The sequence below is a fragment of the Oncorhynchus masou genome, unplaced genomic scaffold (assembly GCF_036934945.1).
Source record: "Oncorhynchus masou masou isolate Uvic2021 unplaced genomic scaffold, UVic_Omas_1.1 unplaced_scaffold_3343, whole genome shotgun sequence".
NCBI classification, from domain to species: domain Eukaryota; kingdom Metazoa; phylum Chordata; class Actinopteri; order Salmoniformes; family Salmonidae; genus Oncorhynchus; species Oncorhynchus masou.
Window position 1 is genome coordinate 7,756 of NW_027009756.1, and position 26,546 is coordinate 34,301.

Consider the following 26,546-nt stretch of genomic DNA (forward strand, 5'->3'; position numbering starts at 1 on the left):
ATATGCAGTAGGCTGTATCACTAAACAGAATCATCTGGGGTTCATATACAGTAGGCTGTATCACTAAACAGAATCATCTGGGGTTCATATACAGTAGGCTGTATCACTAAACAGAATCATCTGGGGTTCATATGCAGTAGGCTGTATGACTAAACAGAATTCTGCAGAATCCCTGCCTCTAGAGCGCTGTCAGTACACAGCTGGTTTCATTGGAAGACCTTTGCAATTTCTCACAATTTCAATGAGATGTACACTGTTTTAAATTATGCCATTTGTTTTTAACAATGTGTAGCCTACTTAGACAGAAGCTCAGAAAGTCAGCCAGAAAGCAAAACTTCCAGGCATATCTAGAGGAGTACCTCTGTTATCATTCATTCTAACTACAATGAAGAAATATGAAACACTGACATGATTCAGCAAGTCTGGTTCTGTTTTCTCCAGAAACAGAGATGGAAACTGGTTCTGAACTGTGGCCATGGATCTGTACCCAGACACCTGGAAAGTGGTTATTACCGTGGATGGTTCCGGGCATGTTGGAAATGTTAATATTGTCTTACTCACTTTGGTGTTTGCGTTGCCATGGATGACCACTGGCAGGGTGTCGTAAACAGTGTTTCTCACTCGGGCACTCTTCGTTCCAAACTTCAAGAGAACCTCGTCTGCAGTGGGAGGGAGAACAAAGAACAACAGGGTTCAACATGCTGGATACTGTAGGGAGAGAATAACAACAGGGTTCAACATGCTGGCTACTGTAGGGAAGAGGAGAACAACAGGGTTCAACATGCTGGCTACTGTAGGGAGAGAGAATAACAACAGGGTTCAACATGCTGCATACTGTAGGGAGAGGAGAACAACAGGGTTCAACATGCTGGATACTGTAGGGAGAGAGAAGAACAACAGGGTTCAACATGCTGGATACTGTAGGGAGAGAATAACAACAGGGTTCAACATGCTGGATACTGTAGGGAGAGAGAAGAACAACAGGGTTCAACATGCTGGATACTGTAGGGAGAGGAGAACAACAGGGTTCAACATGCTGGCTACTGTAGGGAGGAGGAGAACAACAGGGTTCAACATGCTGGATACTGTAAGGAGAGAGAAGAACAACAGGGTTCAACATGCTGGATACTGTAGGGAGAGAGGAGAACAACAGGGTTCAACATGCTGGATACTGTAGGGAGAGAGAGGAACAACAGGGTTCAACATGCTGGATACTGTAGGGAGAGAGGAGAACAACAGGGTTCAACATGCTGGATACTGTAGGGAGAGAGGAGAACAACAGGGTTCAACATGCTGGATACTGTAGGGGAGAGAAGAACAACAGGGTTCAACATGCTGGATACTGTAGGGAGAGAGAGGAGAACAACAGGGTTCAACATGCTGGATACTGTAGGGAGAGAGGAGAACAACAGGGTTCAACATGCTGGCTACTGTAGGGAGAGAGGAGAACAACAGGGTTCAACATGCTGGCTACTGTAGGGGGAGAGAAGAACAACAGGGTTCAACATGCTGGATACTGTAGGGAGAGAGAAGAACAACAGGGTTCAACATGCTGGATACTGTAGGGAGAGAGGAGAACAACAGGGTTCAACATGCTGGATACTGTAGGGAGAGAGGAGAACAACAGGGTTCAACATGCTGGATACTGTAGGGAGAGAGAGAAGAACAACAGGGTTCAACATGCTGGATACTGTAGGGAGAGAGGAGAACAACAGGGTTCAACATGCTGGCTACTGTAGGGAGAGAGAAGAACAACAGGGTTCAACATGCTGGCTACTGTAGGGAGAGAGGAACAACAGGGTTCAACATGCTGGATACTGTAGGGGAGAGGAGAACAACAGGGTTCAACATGCTGGATACTGTAGGAAGGAGAACAACAGGGTTCAACATGCTGGCTACTGTAAGGAGAGAAGAACAGCAGGGTTCAACATGCTGGATACTGTAGGGAGAGAGGAGAACAACAGGGTTCAACATGCTGGATACTGTAGGGAGAAGAACAACAGGGTTCAACATGCTGGATACTGTAGGAGAGAAGGAGAACAACAGGGTTCAACATGCTGGCTACTGTAGGAGAGAGAAGAACAACAGGGTTCAACATGCTGGATACTGTAGGGAGAAGAAGAGTAACAGGGTTCAACATGCTGGATACTGTAGGGGAGAGGAGAACAACAGGGTTCAACATGCTGGCTACTGTAGGGAGAGGAGAACAACAGGGTTCAACATGCTGGATACTGTAAGGAGAGAGAAGAACAACAGGGTTCAACATGCTGGATACTGTAGGGGAGAGGAGAACAACAGGGTTCAACATGCTGGATACTGTAGGGAGAGAGAGGAACAACAGGGTTCAACATGCTGGATACTGTAGGGGAGAAGAAGAACAACAGGGTTCAACATGCTGGATACTGTAGGGAGAGAGGAGAACAACAGGGTTCAACATGCTGGATACTGTAGGGAGAGGAGAACAACAGGGGTTCAACATGCTGGATACTGTAGGGAGAGAGAACAACAGGGTTCAACATGCTGGATACTGTAGGAGAGGAGAACAACAGGGTTCAACATGCTGGATACTGTAGGGAGAGAGGAGAACAACAGGGGTTCAACATGCTGGATACTGTAGGAGAAGAGAACAACAGGGTTCAACATGCTGGATACTGTAGGAGAGAGAAGAACAACAGGGTTCAACATGCTGGCTACTGTAGGGGAGAAGAACAACAGGGTTCAACATGCTGGATACTGTAGGGAGAAGAACAACAGGGTTCAACATGCTGGATACTGGGAGAAGGAGAACAACAGGGTTCAACATGCTGGCTACTGTAGGAGAGAAGAACAACAGGGTTCAACATGCTGGATACTGTAGGGAGAGAGAAGAACAACAGGGTTCAACATGCTGGATACTGTAGGAGAGAGGAGAACAACAGGGTTCAACATGCTGGCTACTGTAGGGAGAGAGAAGAACAACAGGGTTCAACATGCTGGCTACTGTAGGGAGAGAGAAGAACAACAGGGTTCAACATGCTGGATACTGTAGGGAGAGAGGAGAACAACAGGGTTCAACATGCTGGATACTGTAGGAGAGAGAAGAAGAACAACAGGGTTCAACACATGCTGGATACTAGGGAGAGGAGAACAACAGGGTTCAACATGCTGGATACTGTAGGGAGAGAAGAACAACAGGGTTCAACATGCTGGATACTGTATGGGGGAAGGAGAACAACAGGGTTCAACATGCTGGATACTGTAGGGAGAGAGGAGAACAACAGGGTTCAACATGCTGGATACTGTAGGGAGAGAGGGTTCAACATGCTGGATACTGTAGGGAGGAGAGAGGAGAACAACAGGGTTCAACATGCTGGATACTGTAGGGAGAGAGAAGAACAACAGGGTTCAACATGCTGGATACTGTAGGGAGAGAGGAGAACAACAGGGTTCAACATGCTGGCTACTGTAGGGAGAGAGAAGAACAACAGGGTTCAACATGCTGGATACTGTAGGGAGAGAAGAGAGGAACAACAGGGTTCAACATGCTGGATACTGTAGGGAGAGAGGAGAACAACAGGGTTCAACATGCTGGATACTGTAGGGGAGAGAAGAACAACAGGGTTCAACATGCTGGATACTGTAGGGAGAGAGGAGAACAACAGGGTTCAAATATGCTGGATACTGTAGGGAGAGAGGAGAACAACAGGGTTCAACATGCTGGCTACTGTAGGGAAGGAGAAGAACAACAGGGTTCAACATGCTGGCTACTGTAGGGAGAGAGGAGAACAACAGGGTTCAACATGCTGGATACTGTAGGGAGAGAGGAGAACAACAGGGTTCAACATGCTGGCTACTGTAGGGAGAGAGGAGAACAACAGGGTTCAACATGCTGGCTACTGTAGGGAGAGAGGAGAACAACAGGGTTCAACATGCTGGCTACTGTAGGGAGAGAGGAGAACAACAGGGTTCAGAACAGTCCTGGGCCAGGGCCTCTCTTATCTAAAACCAACAAGGGTTTGCAAAATGACGATAACTTTCCCAAAATTGACAGGTTTTCCAGACATCTTGGTTGGAAGACTTGATTTCCTGCATATTCCCTTCTATTTACGGGAATCTGCCAACCAGGATTTCTGGAAAACCTGAGAATTTAGAAAAAGTTACCAGGATCTTATCTGGCTGTCACAAGTCTCTGTCTGGGTTCTGTCTGGGTTCTGTCAGGGCTCTGTCAGGGCTCTGTCTGGGTTCTGTCTGGGTTCTGTCAGGGCTCTGTCAGGGCTCTGTCAGGGCTCTGTCTGGGTTCTGTCTGGGTTCTGTCTGGGTTCTGTCAGGGCTCTGTCAGGGCTCTGTCTGGGTTCTGTCAGGGGTCTGTCAGGGTTCTGTCTGGGTTCTGTCTGGGTTCTGTCTGGGTTCTGTCTGAGCTCTATCTGGTCTCTGTCAGGGCTCTGTCTGGGTTCTGTCAGGGGTCTGTCAGGGTTCTGTCTGGGTTCTGTCTGGGTTCTGTCTGGGTTCTGTCTGAGCTCTATCTGGTCTCTGTCTGGGCTCTGTCTGGGCTCTGCCTGGGCTATATCACAGGGCTCTGTCTGGGGTCTGTCTGGGTTCTGTCTGGGCTCTGTCTGGGCTCCGTCTGGGCTTTGCCTGGGCTATTTCACATGGCTCTGTCTGGGCTCTGTCTGGGCTCTGTCTGGGTTCTGTCAGGGCTCTGTCTGGGTTCTGTCAGGGCTCTGTCTGAGCTCTGTCTGGGCTCTGTCTGGGCTCTGCCTGGGCTATATCACATGGCTCTGTCTGGGCTCTGTCTGGGCTCTGTCTGGGTTCTGTCTGGGCTCTGTCTGGGCTCCGTCTGGGCTTTGCCTGGGCTATTTCACATGGCTCTGTCTGGGCTCTGTCTGGGCTCTGTCTGGGCTCTGTCTGGGTTCTGTCTGGGCTCTGTCTGGGCTCTGCCTGGGCTCTGTCTGGGCTCTGTCTGGGCTCTGTCTGGGCTCTGTCTGGGCTCTGTCTGGGCTCTGCCTGGGCTATTTCACAGGGCTCTGTCTGGGCTCTGTCTGGGCTCTGTCTGGGCTCTGCCTGGGCTATTTCACAGGGCTCTGTCTGGGCTCTGTCTGGGCTCTGTCTGGGCTCTGCCTGGGCTATTTCACAGGGCTCTGTCTGGGCTCTGTCTGGGCTCTGTCTGGGCTCTGCCTGGGTTCTGTCTTTTCCCACAAATTAATATGTTACAGCCTTATTCTGAAAGTGATTCAATTAAATGTTTTCCTCATCAATCTACACACAATACCCCATTATGACAACGCAATAACAGATTATTTATTGTATTTTTAAAATTTTGCAAATATATATATATATATATATATATATATATATATATATATATATATAAATATAAAAAACAGAAATACCTTATTTACATAAGTATTCTGACCCTTTGCTATGAGATTCGATATTGAGCTCAGGTGCACCCTGTTTCCATTAATCATGGAAACCATATAGTTTACAGTAATAGTGTGTTCCTCTGTTGAATGGAAACCATATAGTTTACAGTAATAAGGCATTCCTCTGTGGAATGGAAACCATATAGTTTACAGTAATAAGGTGTTCCTCTGGGGAATGAAACCGTATAGTTTACAGTAATAAGGTGTTCCTCTGTGGAATGGAAACCGTATAGTTTACAGTAATAAGGCGTTCCTCTGTTGAATGGAAACCATATAGTTTACAGTAATAAGGCGTTCCTCTGTGGAATGGAAACCGTATAGTTTACAGTAATAAGGCGTTCCTCTGTGGAATGGAAACCATATAGTTTACAGTAATAAGGCATTCCTCTGTGGAATGGAAACCGTATAGTTTACAGTAATAAGGAGTTCCTCTGTGGAATGGAAACCATATAGTTTACAGTAATAAGGAGTTCCTCTGTGGAATGGAAACCATATAGTTTACAGTAATAAGGCATTCCTCTGTGGAATGGAAACCGTATAGTTTACAGTAATAAGGCGTTATTCTGTGGTAACTCACCAATTGCTCCATTTAAATTCTGGAAAATCTGAGACTTGTGGTCCAAACCAATGTTCAAATTCTCCTGAAAACACAGAGAAGACAGAACACAAAAATTACAAGAGTACTTGATATAACCTACCCTCTGTAAAGGGTCCAGGTATATAACTGTAAAGGGTCCAGGTATATAACTGTAAAGGGTCCAGGTATATAACTGTAAAGGGTCCAGGTATATCACTGTAAAGGGTCCAGGTATATAACTGTAAAGGGTCCAGGTATATCACTGTAAAGGGTCCAAGTATATAACTGTAAAGGGTCCAGGTATATCACTGTAAAGGGTCCAGGTATATAACTGTAAAGGGTCCGGGTATATCACTGTAAAGGGTCCAGGTATATAACTGTAAAGGGTCCGGGTATATCACTTTAAAGGGTCCAGCTATATAACTGTAAAGGGTCCAGGTATATCACTGTAAAGGGTCCAGGTATATCACTGTAAAGGGTCCAGGTATATAACTGTAAAGGGTCCAGGTATATAACTGTAAAGGGTACGGATATATAACTGTAAAGGGTCCAGGTATATCACTGTAAAGGGTTTGGGTATATAACTGTAAATGGTCCAGGTATATCACTGTAAAGGGTCCAGGTATATAACTGTAAAGGGTCCAGGTATATAACTGTAAAGGGTCCAGGTATATAACTGTAAAGGGTCCAGGTATATAACTGTAAAGGGTCCAGGTATATCACTGTAAAGGGTCCAGGTATATCACTGTAAAGGGTCCAGGTATATAACTGTAAAGGGTCCAGGTATATCACTGTAAAGGGTCCAGGTATATCACTGTAAAGGTTCCAGGTATATCACTGTAAAGGTTCCAGGTATATCACTGTAAAGGGTCCAGGTATATAACTGTAAAGGGTCCAGGTATATCACTGTAAATGGTCCAGGTATATCACTGTAAAGGGTACGGATATATCACTGTAAAGGGTACGGATATATCACTGTAAAGGGTCCAGGTATATAACTGTAAAGGGTCCAGGTATATAACTGTAAAGGGTCCAGGTATATCACTGTAAAGGGTCCAGGTATATCACTGTAAAGGGTCCAGGTATATAACTGTAAAGCGTCCAGGTATATCACTGTAAAGGGTCCAGGTATATCACTGTAAAGGGTCCAGGTATATCACTGTAAAGGTTCCAGGTATATCACTGTAAAGGGTCCAGGTATATAACTGTAAAGGGTCCAGGTATATAACTGTAAAAGGTCCAGGTATATAACTGTAAAGGGTCCAGGTATATCACTGTAAAGGGTACGGATATATCACTGTAAAGGGTACGGATATATCACTGTAAAGGGTACGGATATATCACTGTAAAGGGTCCAGGTATATAACTGTAAAGGGTCCAGGTATATAACTGTAAAGGGTCCAGGTATATAAGGTCCAGGTATATCACTAAAGGGTAGGTATATAACTGTAAAGGGTCCAGGTATATAACTGTAAAGGGTCCAGGTATATCACTGTAAAGGGTCCAGGTATAACTGTAAAGGGTCCAGGTATATCACTGTAAAGGGTCCAGGTATATCACTGTAAAGGGTCCAGGTATATAACTGTAAAGGGTCCAGGTATATCACTGTAAAGGGTCCAGGTATATCACTGTAAAGGGTCCAGGTATATCACTGTAAAGGGTCCAGGTATATAACTGTAAAGGGTATATCACTGTAAAGGGTACGGATATATCACTGTAAAGGGTCCAGGTATAACTGTAAAGGGTCCAGGTATATCACTGTAAAGGGTCCAGGTATATAATAACAAAGGGGTCCAGGTATATCACTGTAAAGGGTCCAAAGGGTACTGATATATCACTGTAAAGGGTCCAGGTATATCACTGTAAAGGGTCCAGGTATATAACTGTAAAGGGTCCAGGTATATCACTGTAAAGGGTCCAGGTATATCACTGTAAAGGGTACGGATATATCACTGTAAAGGGTCCAGGTATATAACTGTAAAGGGTCCAGGTATATCACTGTAAAGGGTCCAGGTATATCACTGTAATGGGTACTGATATATCACTGTAAAGGGCAGGTTTAATTTAGCAGATGATTTACAGTACCATGAGTGCTTACATTAGCCCCACACTTCAACCAACAGGACCTATACTCACCCTCTGAAAAGAGTCCAGGTATATTTTGGTGTAGAATAGCTGATCGTCATCGTTGTCGTGAAGGTTCCACTGCTCGACAATCTTGTTCACATACGGGGCGTAACCGATGATGCCTAGGGGTTAAAACCAGATGGGGTTAAAACCAGATGGAGTTAAAACCAGATGGAGTTAAAACCAAATGGAGTTAAAACCAAATGGAGTTAAAACCAGATGGAGTTAAAAGCAGATGGAGTTAAAAGCAGATTGAGCTAACACATTGGGTCCTATAAAACTAAATATAGGGTGGTGATTGTGTAGTATAGGGTGTAGTACAGGGTGTAGTGTAGTTTAGAGTGTAGTATGGTGTGGGGTGTAGCACAGGGTGTAGCACATGGTGTAGTGTAGGGTATTTTATAGGGTGTAATGTAGAGTGTAGCATATGGTGTTGTAAAGGGTATTTTATAGGGTGTAGTATATGGTGTAGTGTAGGGTGTAGTGTAGAGTGTAGTACTGGGTGTAGTGTAGGGTGTATTATAGGGTGTGTTGTGGTATAGGGTGTAGTGTAGGGTATTTTATAGGGTGCAGTGTAGGGTGTAGGAAATGGTGTAGTGTAGGGTATTTTATAGGGTGTAGTGTAGGGTGTAGTATAGGGTGTATTATATGGTGTAGTGTAGTACCGGGTGTAGTGTAGGGTGTAGTATAGGGTGTAGTATAGGGTGTAGTGTAGAGTGCCATATAGGGTGTAGTATCAGGTGTAGTGTAGGGTGTAGTGTAGGGCGTAGTATAAGGTGTAGTGTAGGGTGCAGTACAGGGTGTAGTATAAGGTGTAGTGTAAAAGTGACCTCAAATGCAATTATGCATGTAATGCTTTTATTATAAAGGTGCATTTTTATGGTGAAAGTGAACCTCACTTCATTTGAAATGGTGTAGTGTAGGGTGTAGTATAGGGTGTAGTATATGGTGTATTATAAGGTGTAGTGTAGGGTGTAGTGTAGGGTGTAGTGTATGGTGTAGTACAGGGTGTAGTGTAGGGTGTAGTGTAGGGTGTAGTGTAGGGTGCAGTAGAGGGTGTAGTGTAGGGTGTAGTATAAGGTGTAGTGTAGGGTGTAGTATAATGTGTAGTGTAGGGTGTAGTATAATGTGTAGTGAAGGGTGTAGTGTAGGGTGTAGTGTAGGGCGTAGTATAAGGTGTAGTGTAGGGTGCAGTACAGGGTGTAGTATAAGGTGTAGTGTAGGGTGCAGTACAGGGTGTAGTATAAGGTGTAGTGTAAAAGTGACCTCAAATGCAATTATGCATGTAATGCTTTTATTATAAAGGTGCATTTTTATGGTGAAAATTAATCTTCCTCAAAACTTGAACCTCACGCTCTGCTTATGTTTTCCAGTTAGGCTCGACACCCCTATTAAAGCAGATTAATGTGCTTAATTTAAACTTAATTTTACGAAGTTATTTGGCCACTTTAGTCGTGAAACAAACTTTATGAAAACACATAGGCCTCGGTTACGTGATGTGTGCAACTAGGATTTGAAAAAGTCGTAAAAACAAAAAAAAGTGATGATCACTAGGTATAATTCACCCACCAGACTATTCTTGATGTAATCTTGTCTTTACAAACACTTAGTAATATTGGTGTGAAATTTGTTTTGATTTCGAATGGACCAATATCATGCAGGGGAAAAAATACATGTCATCTATGCACTTTGGTAGCGAATGGAGGACTTTTGTCCTATGGTTCATTACCATGCCAGCCAGGTAGGCTATACTGCTGTTGTAAAGATAAGCAATGTGTTTCATACTAGGAAAGTTGAGAAAGAGGTATAGTCGGCCTAGCCTATAGAAAGCTGATGGGATCCTCCTCTTTTTAACAGAGGACAGAGAACATCACTCTGTTTTCCCTCGCAATTGCATAGCCTATAGAAATGTTGCACAACATGAGCTCTCATGGGCGCTTATGAAGTGTTTGATTAGATTTTCCATTACGTTTACATTGATGTCAGAGTGATCTGAGGGACAATAGAGTGCTGAGTACCAGGCAGTTAGCAAGTTTGGTAGGATACTTATGACCATCAGCAGCATCCAGAGCTCGGAGACGCCTCATTACCGTGACTAACGGTCACGTATCACCTTCCTGACTCGTGACCCGGTGGCGATAATACGGTCACCGCAACAGCCCTACTCCGGTGATTATAAGGTACAAAACATTTCAAACAATTTGTATTTATATTGACAATCCCTTTCTCCAAACGGCTTACTCATTTCAAGCTCTTATCAATAGTTGTTTTTATTAAGTTGTAAATAACAAAGCACGGAGAATGGCGTTATTCCTATCAGGAGAAGGTAGGGGATGTTCCACTTGGAACCCGACAGGTTGCTCGATTTGAATTTGTTGTTTCGTCGCGCGTAAAGAAGGTGAATTACAGGGAATTAAATCCGAATATACGTCACACCGTGTAAGTAGACACACCTCCGCCGCCATCTCTTTGATCTCCACCTCAAATCAATCGAGGTGAAGGGCGTGATATTCCTATGATTCAATTCAAGGTCAAAATATACATTGAGAAAATGTGCATCAAAAGGGAATTTCCGTTCCATTTATACAAGCTTGACTGGGGTTGGAATTCCCCCAATAGAGAATGTGGTTATAGACAACGACCTCTTACAGTGATCAGCGTGTTCTGGACACTGCACTGCTACTGTACTAACAGGCCTTGAGCTATACAGTATAACATAGCTATTCAAATAGTCAAGACCAGGGATGGGAAGTAAGGGATTACATTTAGAGAGTAACCTCGCCAACCCCGGGCCATGATGACCTCTGGTCCTTTGTATCTTCCTCTATATTTACCACAGCTGTAAAGCAACCTCCCAACCCTGGCCATGATGACCTCTGGTCCTTTGTCTCTTCCTCTAGCTTATTTACCACAGCTGTAAAGTAACCTCGCCAACCCTGGCCATGATGACTCTGGTCCTTTGTCTCTTCCTCTAGCGTATTTACCACAGCTGTAAAGTAACCTCGCCAACCCTGGCCATGATGACCTCTGGTCCTTTTGTCTCTTCCTCTAGCGTATTTACTACAGCTGTAAAGTAACCTCCCCCAACCCTGGCCATGATGACCTCTGGTCCTTTTTGTCTCTTCCTCTAGCGTATTTACCACAGCTGTAAAAAGTAACCTCCCCAACCCTGGCCATTATGATGACCTCTGGTCATTTTGTCTCTTCTCTAGCGTATTTACCACAGCTGTAAAGTACCCTCCCCAACCCTGGCCATGATGACCTCTGGTCCTTTTGTCTCTTCCTCTAGCATATTCACCACAGCTGTAAAGTAACCTCCCCAACCCTGGCCATGATGACCTCTGGTCCTTTTGTCTCTTCCTCTAGCGTATTTACCACAGCTGTAAATTGCAGGGTTGGGTATGTCTTGGGTCAGTCATTTTTTGGGGAGGGGGGTTTCCGTCACACACTGGAGAACAACTAATCACACACTCAGAATGGAATGACACGCTGCTCGGAGACAGAGGGGAGAAATTACTTCCAGTAAAATCACTATATATAGAGACGTAGACTGGTGATGTCATACAGAAGGCGGTTCAATGGGGATAGTATGAATTATGTCATACAGAAGGCAGTTCAATGGGGATAGTATGAATGATGTCATACAGAAGGCCATTCAATGGGGATAGTATGAATGATGTCATACAGAGAAGGCAGTTCAATGGGGATAGTATGAATGATGTCATACAGAAGGCAGTTCAATGAGAGGGATAGTATGAATGATGTCATAGAGAAGGCAGTTCAATGGGGATAGTATGAATGTAATAAAAAAAGAGTGATGATTAGTGAGAGCTTTGTATACTTCAAATTCTACCTTGGAAACTCTGCATCATTCCCCTGCATGTCTATATATCTGTCTGTTGTGTTGTTTTTTTTAATAGGGATCCAGCCAACATAATATTTACAGAAATTACCAATGCGAGCAGACTGTGGGCCATGGGCCTTGTGTGTGGGCCTTGGGCCCCTGGGCCTTGTGTGTGGGCCTTGGGCCTTGTGGGGGCCTTGGGCCCTGAGGCCTTGGGCCTTGGGCCTTGTGTGTGGGCCTTGGGCCTTGGGCCTGGGCCTTGTGTGTAGGCCTTGGGCCTTGTGTGTGGGCCCTGGGCCTTGGGCCTTGTGTGGGCCCTGGGCCTTGGGCCTGTGTGTGTGGGCCTTGGCCCTGTGCCCTGGGCCTTGTGTGTGTGGAGCCTTGGGCACTGGGCCTTGGTCCTTGTGTGTGGGCCTTGGACCCTGGGCCTTGGGCCTTGTGTTTGGGCCCTAGACCTGGGCCTTGTGTGTGGGCACTGGGCCCTGGGCCTTGGGCCTTGTCTGGCTCTGGAAGATAGCCTACTGTCAATGTGGTGTCTCATTCATGAATCAAACGGGATCTGGCGTGTTCAAGGTTGTTGCTTCGGCAAAAGAAGAGGATACATCAAAAAAGATGATGAATTAATTTAACTTTGCAGAATCTGCAATTGATCTAATCATTAGTGATGAGGGGGAAAATATGTGTTACAGTGCCTTGTGAAACTATTCGGCCCCCTTGAACTGCGACCTTTGCCACATTTCAGGCTTCAAACATAAAGATATAAAACTGTATTTTTTGTGAAGAATCAACAACAAGTGGGACACAATCTGAAGTGGAACGACATTTATTGATATTTCAAACCTTTTGAACAAATCAAAAACTGAAAAATTGGTGTGCAAAATTATTCAGCCCCCTTAAGTTAATACTTTGTAGCGCCACCTTTTGCTGCGATTACAGCTGTAAGTTGCTTGGGGTATGTCTCTATCAGTTTTGCACATTGAGATTCATTTTTCCCATTCCTTGCAAAACAGCTCGAGCTCAGTGAGGCTGGATGGAAACATTGATGGAGAGCATAAAGGAATGTTCTGGTGTAATGGAATGTTCTCCGATGTAAAGGAATGTTCTCCGGTAAAGGAATGTTCTCCGGTGTAAAGGAATGTTCTCCGGTGTAAAGGAATGTTCTCCGGTGTAAAGGAATGTTATCCGGTGTAAAGGAATGTTATCCGGTGTAATGGAATGTTTTCCGATGTAAAGGAATGTTTTCCGGTGTAAAGGAAGGTTATCCGGTGTAAAGGAATGTTATCCGGTGTAAAGGAATGTTATCCGGTGTAAAGGAATGTTCTCCAGTGTAAAGGAATGTTCTCCAGTGTAAATGAATGTTCTCCGGTGTAAAGGAATGTTCTCCGGTGTAAAGGAATGTTCTCCGGTGTAAAGGAATGTTCTCTGATGTAAATGAATGTTCTCTGATGTAAAGGAATGCTCTCTGGTGTAAAGGAATGTTCTCTGATGTAAAGGAATGTTCTCTGATGTAAAGGAATGTTCTCTGATGTAAAGGAATGTTCTCTGATGTAAAGGAATGTTCTCTGATAAAAAGGAATGTTCTCAAGTGTAAAGGAATGTTCTCCGGTGTAAAGGAATGTTCTCTGATGTAAAGGAATGTTCTCTGATGTAAAGGAATGTTCTCTGATGTAAAGGAATGTTCTCTGATGTAAAGGAATGTTCTCTGATGTAAAGGAATGTTCTCTGATGTAAAGGAATGTTCTCTGGTGTAAAATAATTACCGCTGAGTTCTCTGGGTTCTCTGGGGTTAAATGAAATGCTACTCTAATGGCAATTTCCCCAGAGAGAGACAGATAACCACACCAGACCAGAACTTGACCCTAGCTAGAACCAAAGCTAACACTTGACCCCTGCATCATAAGTCCAACATAAACCTGCTAAGACCATAGATAGGTCTAGGTGATATCTAATCAGAATCGAATCAGTAAACATCATCTCCCATGATGCCCCAGCAGTGTGACAACATTCTGAACCCACCTCCTGAGTTGAGAAAGCGCTTGCCGCTGCGGACAGAGGGGTATTTCTCCTGTAGGCGTTTATCAGGCCAGATCAGACCATCGGCGGCAAACAGAACCTTGTGATTGGCTTCCTGGAACTTCCTGAGGATTTCTTCAGGTCCCCCGGCAAAGATAAGATCATAACTGGAGAGAGGGGGGAAAGAGGAGAGAGAGAGAGATTGAGGGAGGAGACAGAGAGGGGGGAGAAAGAGAGGGAGGGGGGAGACAGAGAGCCAGAGATATAGAGGCGAGAGAGCGACAGAGAGGGGGGAGAGAGAGAGGGGGAGAAAGAGAGGGAAGGGGAGAGAGAGAGAGACTGTTCAGACATTTTCTGACTTGTTTTATACCCTATTTGACAGCGTTTCCCAAACTCGGTCCCGGGGACCCCAAGGGGTGCATGTTTTGGCACTACACAGCTGATTGAAATAATAAACTAATCATCAAACTTAGATTATTTGAATCAGCTGTGTAGTGTAGTGCTAGGGCAAAAAACAAAACGTTCAGCCCTTGGAGTCTGCAGGACCGAGTTCCGAGCTCCTCCTAAACTCATCTTATCTATTCAACTGTCGGCCACTCCTAGCAACTAGAAATCTAGATGTAAAAATCCAACATTCTTCAAGCAAACATCACATTCAAGGGAATTTAGGAAATCATTTAGCCTGAGAAGAATGCACGCACACACACACACACACACACACACACACACACACACACACACACACACACACACACACACACACACACACACACACACACACACACACACACACACAGGCTACATATAAACAGCAAACTAACACCAACACAAATCATATTAACACGCCAGATGCATCATAACCAGTCAACCATGAGTGTGATATCAAATAAGCAAACAGGAAACCGCTTACCCAGAAGTGGCGCTCCTAGTGGCCAGAGACTTTAATGCAGGGAAACTTAAATCAGTTTTACCTCATTTCTAACAACATGTTAAATGCGCAACCGGAGGGAAACAATTATAGATCACTTTTAGATCACCTTTACTCCACACACAGAGACGCGTACAAAGCTCTCCCTCACCCTCCATTCGGTAAATCAGACCACAACTCTATCCTCCTGATTCCTGTTTACAAGCAAAAATTAAAGCAGGAAGCACCAGTGAATCAGTCTATAAAAAAGTGGTCAGATGAAGCCGATGCTAAACTACAGGATTGCTTTGCTATCACAGACTGGATTCTTCCGATGGCATCGAGGAATACACCACATCAGCCACAGGCTTTATCAATGAGTCCCCACAGTGACTGTACGTACATTTCCCAACCAGAAGCCATGGATTACAGGCAACATCCACACTGAGCTAAAGGGCAGAGCTTCAAGGAGTAGGACTCTAACCCGGAAGCTCATAAGAAATCATGCTATGCCCTCCGACGAACCATCATACAGGCAAAGCGTCAATACAGGGCTAAGATTGAATCGTACTACACCGCCTCCGACGCAAGTCTTATGTGGCAGAGGGCCTGCAAACTATTACAGACTACAAAGCTACAACATCGAGAACATCCTAACCAGTTGCATCACTGCCTGGTACGGCAACTGCTCGGGCCTCCGACCGCAAGGCACTACAGAGGGTAGTGCGTACGGCCCAGTACATCACTGCCTGCCATCCAGGACCTCTACACCAGGCGGTGTCAGAGGAAGGCCCTAAAAATTGTCAGTCATAGATTGTTCTCTCTACTACCGCATGGCAAGCGGTACCAGAGTGCCAAGTCTAGGACAAAAAGGCTTCTCAACAGTTTTTACCCCCAAGCCATAAGACTCCTAAACAGGTAATCAAATGGCTACCCGGACTATTTGCATTGTGTCCCACCACCCACCACCCGCCAACCCCTCTTTTACAATACTGCAATTCTCTGTTCATCATATATGCATAGTCACTTTAACCATTTCTACATGTACATAATACCTCAATTTAGCCTGAGTAACTGGTGCCTGTATAAAGCCTCACTACTGTCATAGCCTCACTACTGTATATAGCATCGCTACAGTTATAGCCTCACTACTGTTATAGCCTCACTACTGTTATAGCTTCACTACAGTTATAGCCTCACTACTGTTATAGCCTCACTACTGTTATAGCCTCACTACTGTCATAGCCTCACTACTGTTATAGCCTCACTACTGTATATAGCATCACTACAGTTATAGCCTCACTACTGTTATAGCCTCACTACTGTTATAGCCTCACTACTGTCATAGCCTCACTACTGTATATGCATCGCTACAGTTATAGCCTCACTACTGTTATAGCCTCACTACTGTATATAGCATCGCTACTGTTATAGCATCGCTACATGTTATAGCCTCACTACTGTATATAGCATCGCTACTGTATATAGCATCGCTACAGTTATAGCCTCACTACTGTCATAGCCTCACTACTGTATATAGCATCGCTACAGTTATAGCCTCACTACTGTATATAGCCTCACTACTGTATATAGCATCGCTACTGTATATAGCATCGCTACAGTTATAGCCTCACTACTGTCATAGCCTCACTACTGTATATAGCATCGCTACTGTTATAGCATCGCTACAGTTATAGCCTCACTACTGTATATAGCATCGCTACTGTTATAGCTATCGCTACAGTTATAGCATCACTACAGTTATAGCCTCACTACTGTCATAGCCTCGCTACTGTATATAGCATCGCTACTGTTATAGCATCGCTACAGTTATAGCCTCACTACTGTCATAGCCTCACTACTGTATATAGCATCGCTACTGTTATAGCATCGCTACAGTTATAGCCTCACTACTGTCATAGCCTCACTACTGTATATAGCATCGCTACTGTTATAGCATCGCTACAGTTATAGCCTCGCTACTGTCATAGCCTCGCTACTGTATATAGCATCGCTACTGTATATAGCATCGCTACAGTCATAGCCTCACTACTGTCATAGCCTCACTACTGTCATAGCCTCACTACTGTATATAGCATCGCTACTGTATATAGCATCGCTACTGTATATAGCATCGCTACAGTTATAGCCTCACTACTGTTATAGCCTCACTACTGTCATAGCCTCACTACTGTTATAGCCTCACTACTGTCATAGCCTCACTACTGTATATAGCCTCACTACTGTTATAGCATCGCTACTGTTATAGCCTCACTACTGTCATAGCCTCACTACTGTTATAGCCTCACTACTGTCATAGCCTCACTACTGTATTTGGCATCGCTACTGTATATAGCATCGCTACAGTTATAGCCTCACTACTGTCATAGCCTCACTACTGTTATAGCCTCACTACTGTCATAGCCTCACTACTGTCATAGTCTCACTACTGTATATAGCATCGCTATTGTTATAGCATCGCTACAGTTATAGCCTCACTACTGTCATAGCCTCACTACTGTTATAGCCTCACTACTGTATATAGCTTCCCTACTGTTATAGCCTCACTACTGTATATAGCTTCCCTACTGTTATAGCCTCACTACTGTATATAGCTTCCCTACTGTTATAGCCTCACTACTGTATATAGCTTCCCTACTGTTATAGCATCGCTACAGTTATAGCCTCACTACTGTTATAGCCTCACTACTGTCATAGCCTCACTACTGTCATAGTCTCACTACTGTATATAGCATCGCTATTGTCATAGCATCGCTACAGTTATAGCCTCACTACAGTTATAGCCTCACTACTGTCATAGCCTCACTACTGTTATAGCCTCACTACTGTTATAACCTCACTACTGTATATAGCTTCCCTACTGTTATAGCCTCACTACTGTATATAGCTTCCCTACTGTTATAGCCTCACTACTGTCATAGCCTCACTACTGGTATAACCTCACTACTGTATATAGCCTCACTACTGTTATAGCCTCACTACTGTATATAGCTTCACTACTGTATATAGCTTCACTACTGTTATAGCCTCACTACTGTTATAGCCTCACTACTGTTATAGCCTCACTACTGTATATAGCCTCACTACTGTATATAGCTTCCCTACTGTATATAGCTTCCCTACTGTTATAGCCTCACTACTGTATGTAGCTTCCCTACTGTTATAGCCTCACTACTGTATATAGCTTCCCTACTGTTATAGCCTCTCTACTGTTATAGCCTCACTACTGTTATAGCCTCACTACTGTTATAGCCTCACTACTTTTATAGCCTCACTACTGTTATAGCCTCTCTACAGTTATAGCCTCACTACAGTTATAGCCTCACTACTGTTATAGCCTCACTACTGTTATAGCCTCACTACTGTTATAGCCTCACTACTGTATATAGCCTCACTACTGTATATAGCCTCACTACTGTTATAGCCTCACTACTGTTATTTTTCAATGTCTTTTTACTGGTGTTTTGTTTCTTTACGTATCTATTGTTCACCTAATACCAAATTTTTTTTGGGGGGGGGATTTGTGATATTAACACACCAGATGTACAGTAGAAGAATGACAATATCGCTAGTGCTTTGTTCCCATTTCCTTCCTATCTGAGCCTGTACGACTTCCGCAGATGTTAAAGGCTGTAATACATTATAGGTCCTATTACCATCCCTCTGATAGAACACCACTGGTCCTATTACCATCCCTCTGATAGAACACCACTGGTCCTATTACCATCCCTCTGATAGAACACCACTGGTCCTATTACCATCCCTCTGATAGAACACCACTGGTCCTATTACCATCCCTCTGATAGAACACCACTGGTCCTATTACCATCCCTCTGATAGAACACCACTGGTCCTATTACCATCCCTCTGATAGAACACCACTGGTCCTATTACCATCCCTCTGATAGAACACCACTGGTCCTATTACCATCCCTCTGATAGAACACCACTGGTCCTATTACCATCCCTCTGATAGAACACCACTGGTCCTATTACCATCCCTCTGATAGAACACCACTGGTCCTATTACCATCCCTCTGATAGAACACCACTGGTCCTATTACCATCCCTCTGATAGAACACCACTGGTCCTATTACCATCCCTCTGATAGAACACCACTGGTCCTATTACCACCCTCTGATAGAACACCACTGGTCCTATTACCACCCCTCTGATAGAACACCACTGGTCCTATTACCATCCCTCTGATAGAACACCACTGGTCCTATTACCATCCCTCTGATAGAACACCACTGGTCCTATTACCATCCCTCTGATAGAACACCACTGGTCCTTTTACCATCCCTCTGATAGAACACCACTGGTCCTATTACCATCTATCTGATAGAACACCACTGGTCCTATTACCATCCCTCTGATAGAACACCACTGGTCCTATTACCATCCCTCTGATAGAACACCACTGGTCCTATTACCATCCCTCTGATAGAACACCACTGGTCCTATTACCATATCTCTGATAGAATGGATTGATTGAGGTGTTCAAGGCATCAGAGTGACAAGCCTCCTCACTGCTGATTGGTCAGTTCAGGGGAGCGAGATCGTTATTTTGTTCAATTCAAGGACTTTATTGGCATAGGAAACATATGTTAACATTGCCAAAGCAATGCTTCTGGGCTGATGGCTGTTGCAGAGGGGGAGGGGGAGTTGCGTGACCTTGGGTCTTTTATGGCCCTGACTCTGGAAGGCTGTCAGCTTGTGAAATGATGAGACAGGGCCACCTGTTAGACATTCTTATAATAATGCTATAAACATACTTTTATTTAAAGATTTTTTTTTTTTCTCTTCAGGGACCCTGATCTCAAACACTCATGAAAATTGCTGTATGGCTGACCAAACTATTGTCTACACAAAATAATGAGTTATAGAAGTTACATGAATGAAATTAAAGCTTTTTAAAAAGGTGACATTTGGGAGGCTTTGGGACAACAGGGGATGCCTAAGCCTTGTTATGGATACGAGACTATAAAGATTGGTATACCACATAGGTGTATACTTCTGTTTCAAAGAAACACTCTGTGTGACCCTGATTTAGCCTACTGCAGTAAATTAAAAGACTTCAAATCAAATATTATTCACATGTGCTGAATAGAACAGGTGTAGACCTTACAGTAAAATGTTTACTTACGAGCCCCTAACCAACAATGCAGTTTAAAAAAATACAGATAAGAATAAGAAATAAAAGTAACAAGTAATTAAAATAACAATAGCGAGACTACCGGTACCGAAGAGTCAATATGTGGGGGCACGGTTAGTTGAGGTAATATGTACATGGATAGATGAAGTGACTATGCATAGATGACAACAGAGAGTAGCAGCGTTGTAAAAGAGGTGGGGGGCAATGCAATAGTCTGGGTAGCCAATTGCTGGGATGTTCAGGAGTCTTATGGCTTGGGGGCCATTCGCATTACCCTCTGTGGTGCCTTTTACGGTCGGAGGCCGAGTCGTTGCCATACCAGGCAGTGATGCAACCAATCAGGATGCTCTCAATGGTTCAGCTGTAAAACCTTTTGAGGATCTCAATGAGATCCTCGATGTTGATGAGAATGGGGGCGTTGCTCGGTCCTCCTTTTCCTGTGGTCCACAATCATCTCCTCAGTCTTGATCACATTGAGGGAGAGGTTGTTGTCCTGGCACCACACGGCCAGGTCTCTGGCCTCCTCCTATAGGCTGTCTCATTGTTGTCGGTGATCAGGCCTACCACTGTTGTCTCTTCGGCAAACTTGATGAAGGTGTGAGAGTCGTGCCTGGCTATGCAAGTCATGAGTGAACAGGGAGTACAGGAGGGGACTGAGCACACATGCCTGAGGGGCCCCTGTGTTGAGGATCAGCATGGCAGATGTGTTGTTACCTACCCTTACCACCTGGGGGCGGCCTGTCAGGAAGTCTAGGATCCAGTTGCAGAGAGAGGTGTTTAGTTCTAGGGTCCTTAGCTTATTGATGAGCTTTGAGGGCACTATGGTGAAGAACGCTGAGCTGGAATCAATGAATAGCATTCTCATTTAGGGGTTCCTTTTGTCCATGTGAGAAAGGGCAGTGTGGAGTGCAAAAGTGATTGCATCATCTTTTTTTTTAACCTTTATTTAACCAGGCAAGTCAGTTAAGAACAAATTCTTATTTTCAATGTCGGCCTGGGAACAGTGGGTTAACTGCCTGTTCAGGGGCAGAACGACGGATTTGTACCTTGTCAGCTCGGGGATTTGAACTCGCAACCTTCCGGTTACTAGTCCAACGCTCTAACCACTAGGCTACCCCGCCGCCCCAAGGGTAAGGATATTTTGGGGCGGTATGCAAATTGGAGTGGGTCTAGGGTTTCTGTGAAAATGGTGTTGCTGTAAGCCATGACCAGCCTTTCAAAGCACTTCATGGCTACAGACGTGAGTGCTATGGGTCGGTAGTCATTTAGGCATGTTACCTTGGTGTTCTTGGGCACAGGCACTATGGTGGTCTGCTTAAAACATGTTGGTACTACAGACTCGGAAAGGGAGAGGTTGAACATATCAGTGAAGACACCCCAGTACTACCCCAGTACTACACAGGCCATCCTACCTGTCTATAGACAGTACTACCCCAACTACCCCAGGCCATCCTACCTGTCTATAGACAGTACTACCCCACCTACCCCAGGCCATCCTACCTGTCTATAGACAGTACTACCCCAACTACCCCAGGCCATCCTACCTGTCTATAGACAGTACTACCCCAGTACTACCCAGGCCATCCTACCTGTCTATAGACAGTACTACCCCAGTACTACCCCAGGCCATCCTACCTGTCTATAGACAGTACTACCCCAGCACTACCCCAGGCTATTATACCTGTCTATAGACAGTACTACCCCAGTACTACCCCAGGCCATCCTACCTGTCTATAGACAGTAATACCCCAGCACTACCCCAGGCTATCCTACCTGTCTATAGACAGTACTACCCCAGTACTACCCCAGGCCATCCTACCGGTCTATAGACAGTACTACCCCAGCACTACCCCAGGCCATCCTACCTGTCTATAGACAGTACTACCCCAGCACTACCCCAGGCCATCCTACCTGTCTATAGACAGTACTACCCCAGCACTACCCCAGGCCATCCTACCTGTCTATTGACAGTACTACCCCAGTACTACCCCAGGCCATCCTACCGGTCTATAGACAGTACTAGCCCAGTACTACCCCAGGCCATCCTACCGGTATATTGACAGTACTACCCCAGCACTACCCCAGGCCATCCTACCTGTCTATAGACAGTACTACCCCAGTACTACCCAGGCCATCCTACCGGTATATTGACAGTACTACCCCAGCACTACACCAGGCCATCCTACCTGTCTATAGACAGTACTACCCCAGTACTACCCAGGCCATCCTACCGGTATATTGACAGTACTACCCCAGCACTACCCCAGGCCATCCTACCTGTCTATAGTCAGTACTAGCCCAGTACTACCCCAGGCCATCCTACCTGTCTATAGACAGTACTACCCCAGCACTACCCCAGGCCATCCTACCTGTCTATAGACAGTACTAGCCCAGTACTACCCCAGGCCATCCTACCTGTCTATAGACAGTACTACCCCAGCACTACCCCAGGCCATCCTACCTGTCTATAGACAGTACTAGCCCAGTACTACCCCAGGCCATCCTACCTGTCTATAGACAGTACTACCCCAGCACTACCCCAGGCCATCCTACCGGTCTATTGACAGTACTACCCCAGTACTACCCCAGGCCATCCTACCTGTCTATAGACAGTACTACCCCAGCACTACCCCAGGCCATCCTACCTGTCTATAGACAGTACTAGCCCAGTACTACCCCAGGCTATCCTACCTGTCTATAGACAGTACTACCCCAGGCCATCCTACCTGTCTATTGACAGTACTACCCCAGCACTACCCCAGGCTATCCTACCTGTCTATAGACAATACTACCCCAGTACTACCCAGGCCATCCTACCGGTCTATAGACAGTACTACGCCAGTACTACCCCAGGCCACCCCAGGCCATCCCAGGTTCCCCCAGGTCAACCTACCTGTCTACAGACAGTACCCCCAGGTCAACCTACCTGTCTACAGACAGTACCCCCAGGTCAACCTACCTGTCTATAGACAGTACCCCCAGGTCAACCTACCTGTCCATAGACAGTACCACCAGGTCAACCTACCTGTCTACAGACAGTACACCCAGGTCAACCTACCTGTCCATAGACAGTACCACCAGGTCAACCTACCTGTCCATAGACAGTACCACCAGGTCAACCTACCTGTCTACAGAGAGTACCCCCAGGTCAACCTACCTGTCTATAGACAGTACCCCCAGGTCAACCTACCTGTCTACAGACAGTACCCCCAGGTCAACCTACCTGTCTACAGACAGTACCCCCAGGTCAACCTACCTGTCTACAGACAGTACCCCCAGGTCAACCTACCTGTCTACAGACAGTACCCCCAGGTCAACCTACCTGTCTACAGACAGTACCCCCAGGTCAACCTACCTGTCTATAGACAGTACCCCCAGGTCAACCTACCTGTCTACAGACAGTACCCCCAGGTCAACCTACCTGTCTATAGACAGTACCCCCAGGTCAACCTACCTGTCTATAGACAGTACCCCCAGGTCAACCTACCTGTCTACAGAGAGTACCCCCAGGTCAACCTACCTGTCTATAGACAGTACCCCCAGGTCAACCTACCTGTCTACAGACAGTACCCCCAGGTCAACCTACCTGTCTACAGACAGTACCCCCAGGTCAACCTACCTGTCTATAGACAGTACCCCCAGGTCAACCTACCTGTCTATAGACAGTACCCCCAGGTCAACCTACCTGTCTACAGACAGTACCCCCAGGTCAACCTACCTGTCTATAGACAGTACCCCCAGGTCAACCTACCTGTCTATAGACAGTACCCCCAGTTCAACCTACCTGTCTATAGACAGTACCCCCAGGTCAACCTACCTGTCTACAGACAGTACCCCCAGGTCTACCTACCTCTACAGACAGTACCCCCAGGTCAACCTACCTGTCTACAGACAGTACCCCCAGGTCAATCTACCTGTCTATAGACAGTACCCCCAGGTCAACCTACCTGTCTACAGACAGTACCCCCAGGTCAACCTACCTGTCTACACACAGTACCCCCAGGTCAACCTACCTGTCTATAGACAGTACCCCCAGGTCAACCTACCTGTCTATAGACAGTACCCCCAGGTCAACCTACCTGTCTATAGACAGTACCCCCAGGTCAATCTACCTGTCTATAGACAGTACCACCAGGTCAACCTACCTGTCTACAGACAGTACCCCCAGGTCAACCTACCTGTCTATAGACAGTACCACCAGGTCAACCTACCTGTCTACAGACAGTACCCCCAGGTCAACCTACCTGTCTACAGACAGTACCCCCAGGTCAACCTACCTGTCTATAGACAGTACCCCCAGGTCAACCTACCTGTCTACAGACAGTACCCCCAGGTCAACCTACCTGTCTATAGACAGTACCCCCAGGTCAACCTACCTGTCTATAGACAGTACCCCAGGTCAACCTACCTGTCTATAGACAGTACCCCCAGGTCAACCTACCTGTCCATAGACAGTACCACCAGGTCAACCTACCTGTCTACAGACAGTACCCCCAGGTCAACCTACCTGTCCATAGACAGTACCCCCAGGTCAACCTACCTGTCTACAGACAGTACCCCCAGGTCAACCTACCTGTCTATAGACAGTACCCCCAGGTCAACCTACCTGTCTACAGACAGTACCCCCAGGTCAACCTACCTGTCTACAGACAGTACCCCCAGGTCAACCTACCTGTCTATAGACAGTACCCCCAGGTCAACCTACCTGTCTATAGACAGTACCCCCAGGTCAACCTACCTGTCTACAGACAGTACCCCCAGGTCAACCTACCTGTCTACAGACAGTACCCCCAGGTCTACCTACCTGTCTACAGACAGTACCCCCAGGTCAACCTACCTGTCCATAGACAGTACCCCCAGGTCTACCTACCTGTCTATAGACAGTACCCCCAGGTCAACCTACCTGTCTACAGACAGTACCACCAGGTCAACCTACCTGTCTACAGACAGTACCCCCAGGTCAACCTACCTGTCTACAGACAGTACCACCAGGTCTACCTACCTGTCTATAGACAGTACCCCCAGGTCAACCTACCTGTCCATAGACAGTACCACCAGGTCAACCTACCTGTCTACAGACAGTACCACCAGGTCTTCTTGGTCAGTCAGTGCCTCCATGGCCTCCTTCAGTAGTCTCACCTTCTGTCCTCCTCCGATGGAGCGCCCCACGTCTCCCCCCCTCCACTCCTCTCCCATGCCCAGCACCTGTAAAACGGTCACATCAGCTCAGGGGTCAATGTGGTAGATCTCAAATAGAGAGACAATGTCTAGTCAATGTGGTAGAACTCAAATAGAGAGACAATGTCTAGTCAATGTGGTAGATCTCAAATAGAGAGACAATGTCTAGTCAATGTGGTAGAACTCAAATAGAGAGACAATGTCTAGTCAATGTGGTAGAACTCAAATAGAGAGACAATGTCTAGTCAATGTGGTAGATCTCAAATAGAGAGACAATGTCTAGTCAATGTGGTAGAACTCAAATAGAGAGACAATGTCTAGTCAATGTGGTAGAACTCAAATAGAGAGACAATGTCTAGTCAATGTGGTAGAACTCAAATAGAGAGACAATGTCTAGTCAATGTGGTAGAACTCAAATAGAGAGACAATGTCTAGTCAATGTGGTAGATCTCAAATAGAGAGACAATCTCTCGTCAATGTGGTAGATCTCAAATAGAGAGACAGACGGTCGTTACCTTGACAGTGTAGTTGAAGTAGTTGGCTGACTGCATGAATCTAAGATAACCATCTGTTTCCTGTGTGGCAACAGTTAGGACCAACAACTTTCTCTGGAAAGAAAACAAACATTGAACCAGATCAATAGATGTGTAATCATAATCATACCGACAGACATTCATCACTTTTAGTGTTTTAGTGTCCGGACCTGTCAATGGTTTACCCAATTGCAGGGCAGGCCTTCCGTTCTTACCATAGTGAAATGTTTGGATAAGAAAAAAAACAATTTTATTGCCGACTTCTGGCCTCCATTTAAAGAAACAGCTTCATGAAAATATACATGTTGTTTTATCCCTGTAAAGTAGTGGGTATCCGTTCCTCCATGATCCTAACCAAACCACAGACCTATGTCAACACATTGATGACTGCCTGGTTCCACGCACCGCTATAGGATGTCTTCATGTACGGACAGATCAACTAAATATGACTTATGATTCATTTGCATATGAAAGCATATTGCCAGACAGTAGAATTAAAAATGTTAAGATAAACAGTCATGCTTCATTCTTGGGTTGAACTTAAGGGAAGGAACCCAAGTTCTGGGCCTCCATGTTCAGGTTAAGACCTCCATGTTCTCAGGCCTCCATGTTCTCCGTTCTCAAGTTCTCAGACCTCCATGTTCTCAGACCTCCAAGTTCTCAGACCTCCATGTTCTCAGACCTCCATGTTCTCAGACCTCCATGTTCTCAGACCTCCATGTTCTCAGGAACCTCTGTGTTCTCAGACCTCCCATGTTCTCAGAACCTCCATGTTCTCAGACCTC

At 45.5% G+C, this 26,546-nt stretch overlaps 1 protein-coding gene across 1 annotated transcript; it reads right to left on the reverse strand.

The window, feature by feature from the left end:
* Positions 1-561: 561 nt before the first annotated feature.
* On the reverse strand, positions 562-25,825 carry LOC135534391 (procollagen-lysine,2-oxoglutarate 5-dioxygenase 2-like; the record flags this gene model as incomplete). Its single annotated transcript, XM_064961407.1, has 6 exons — positions 25,744-25,825; positions 25,119-25,255; positions 13,967-14,130; positions 8,116-8,228; positions 5,980-6,043; positions 562-659 (listed from the first exon to the last, which is right to left on the reverse strand). Coding segments are annotated over exons 1-6 (612 nt in total), but the record flags the coding sequence as incomplete, so codon positions are not given.
* Positions 25,826-26,546: the final 721 nt, after the last annotated feature.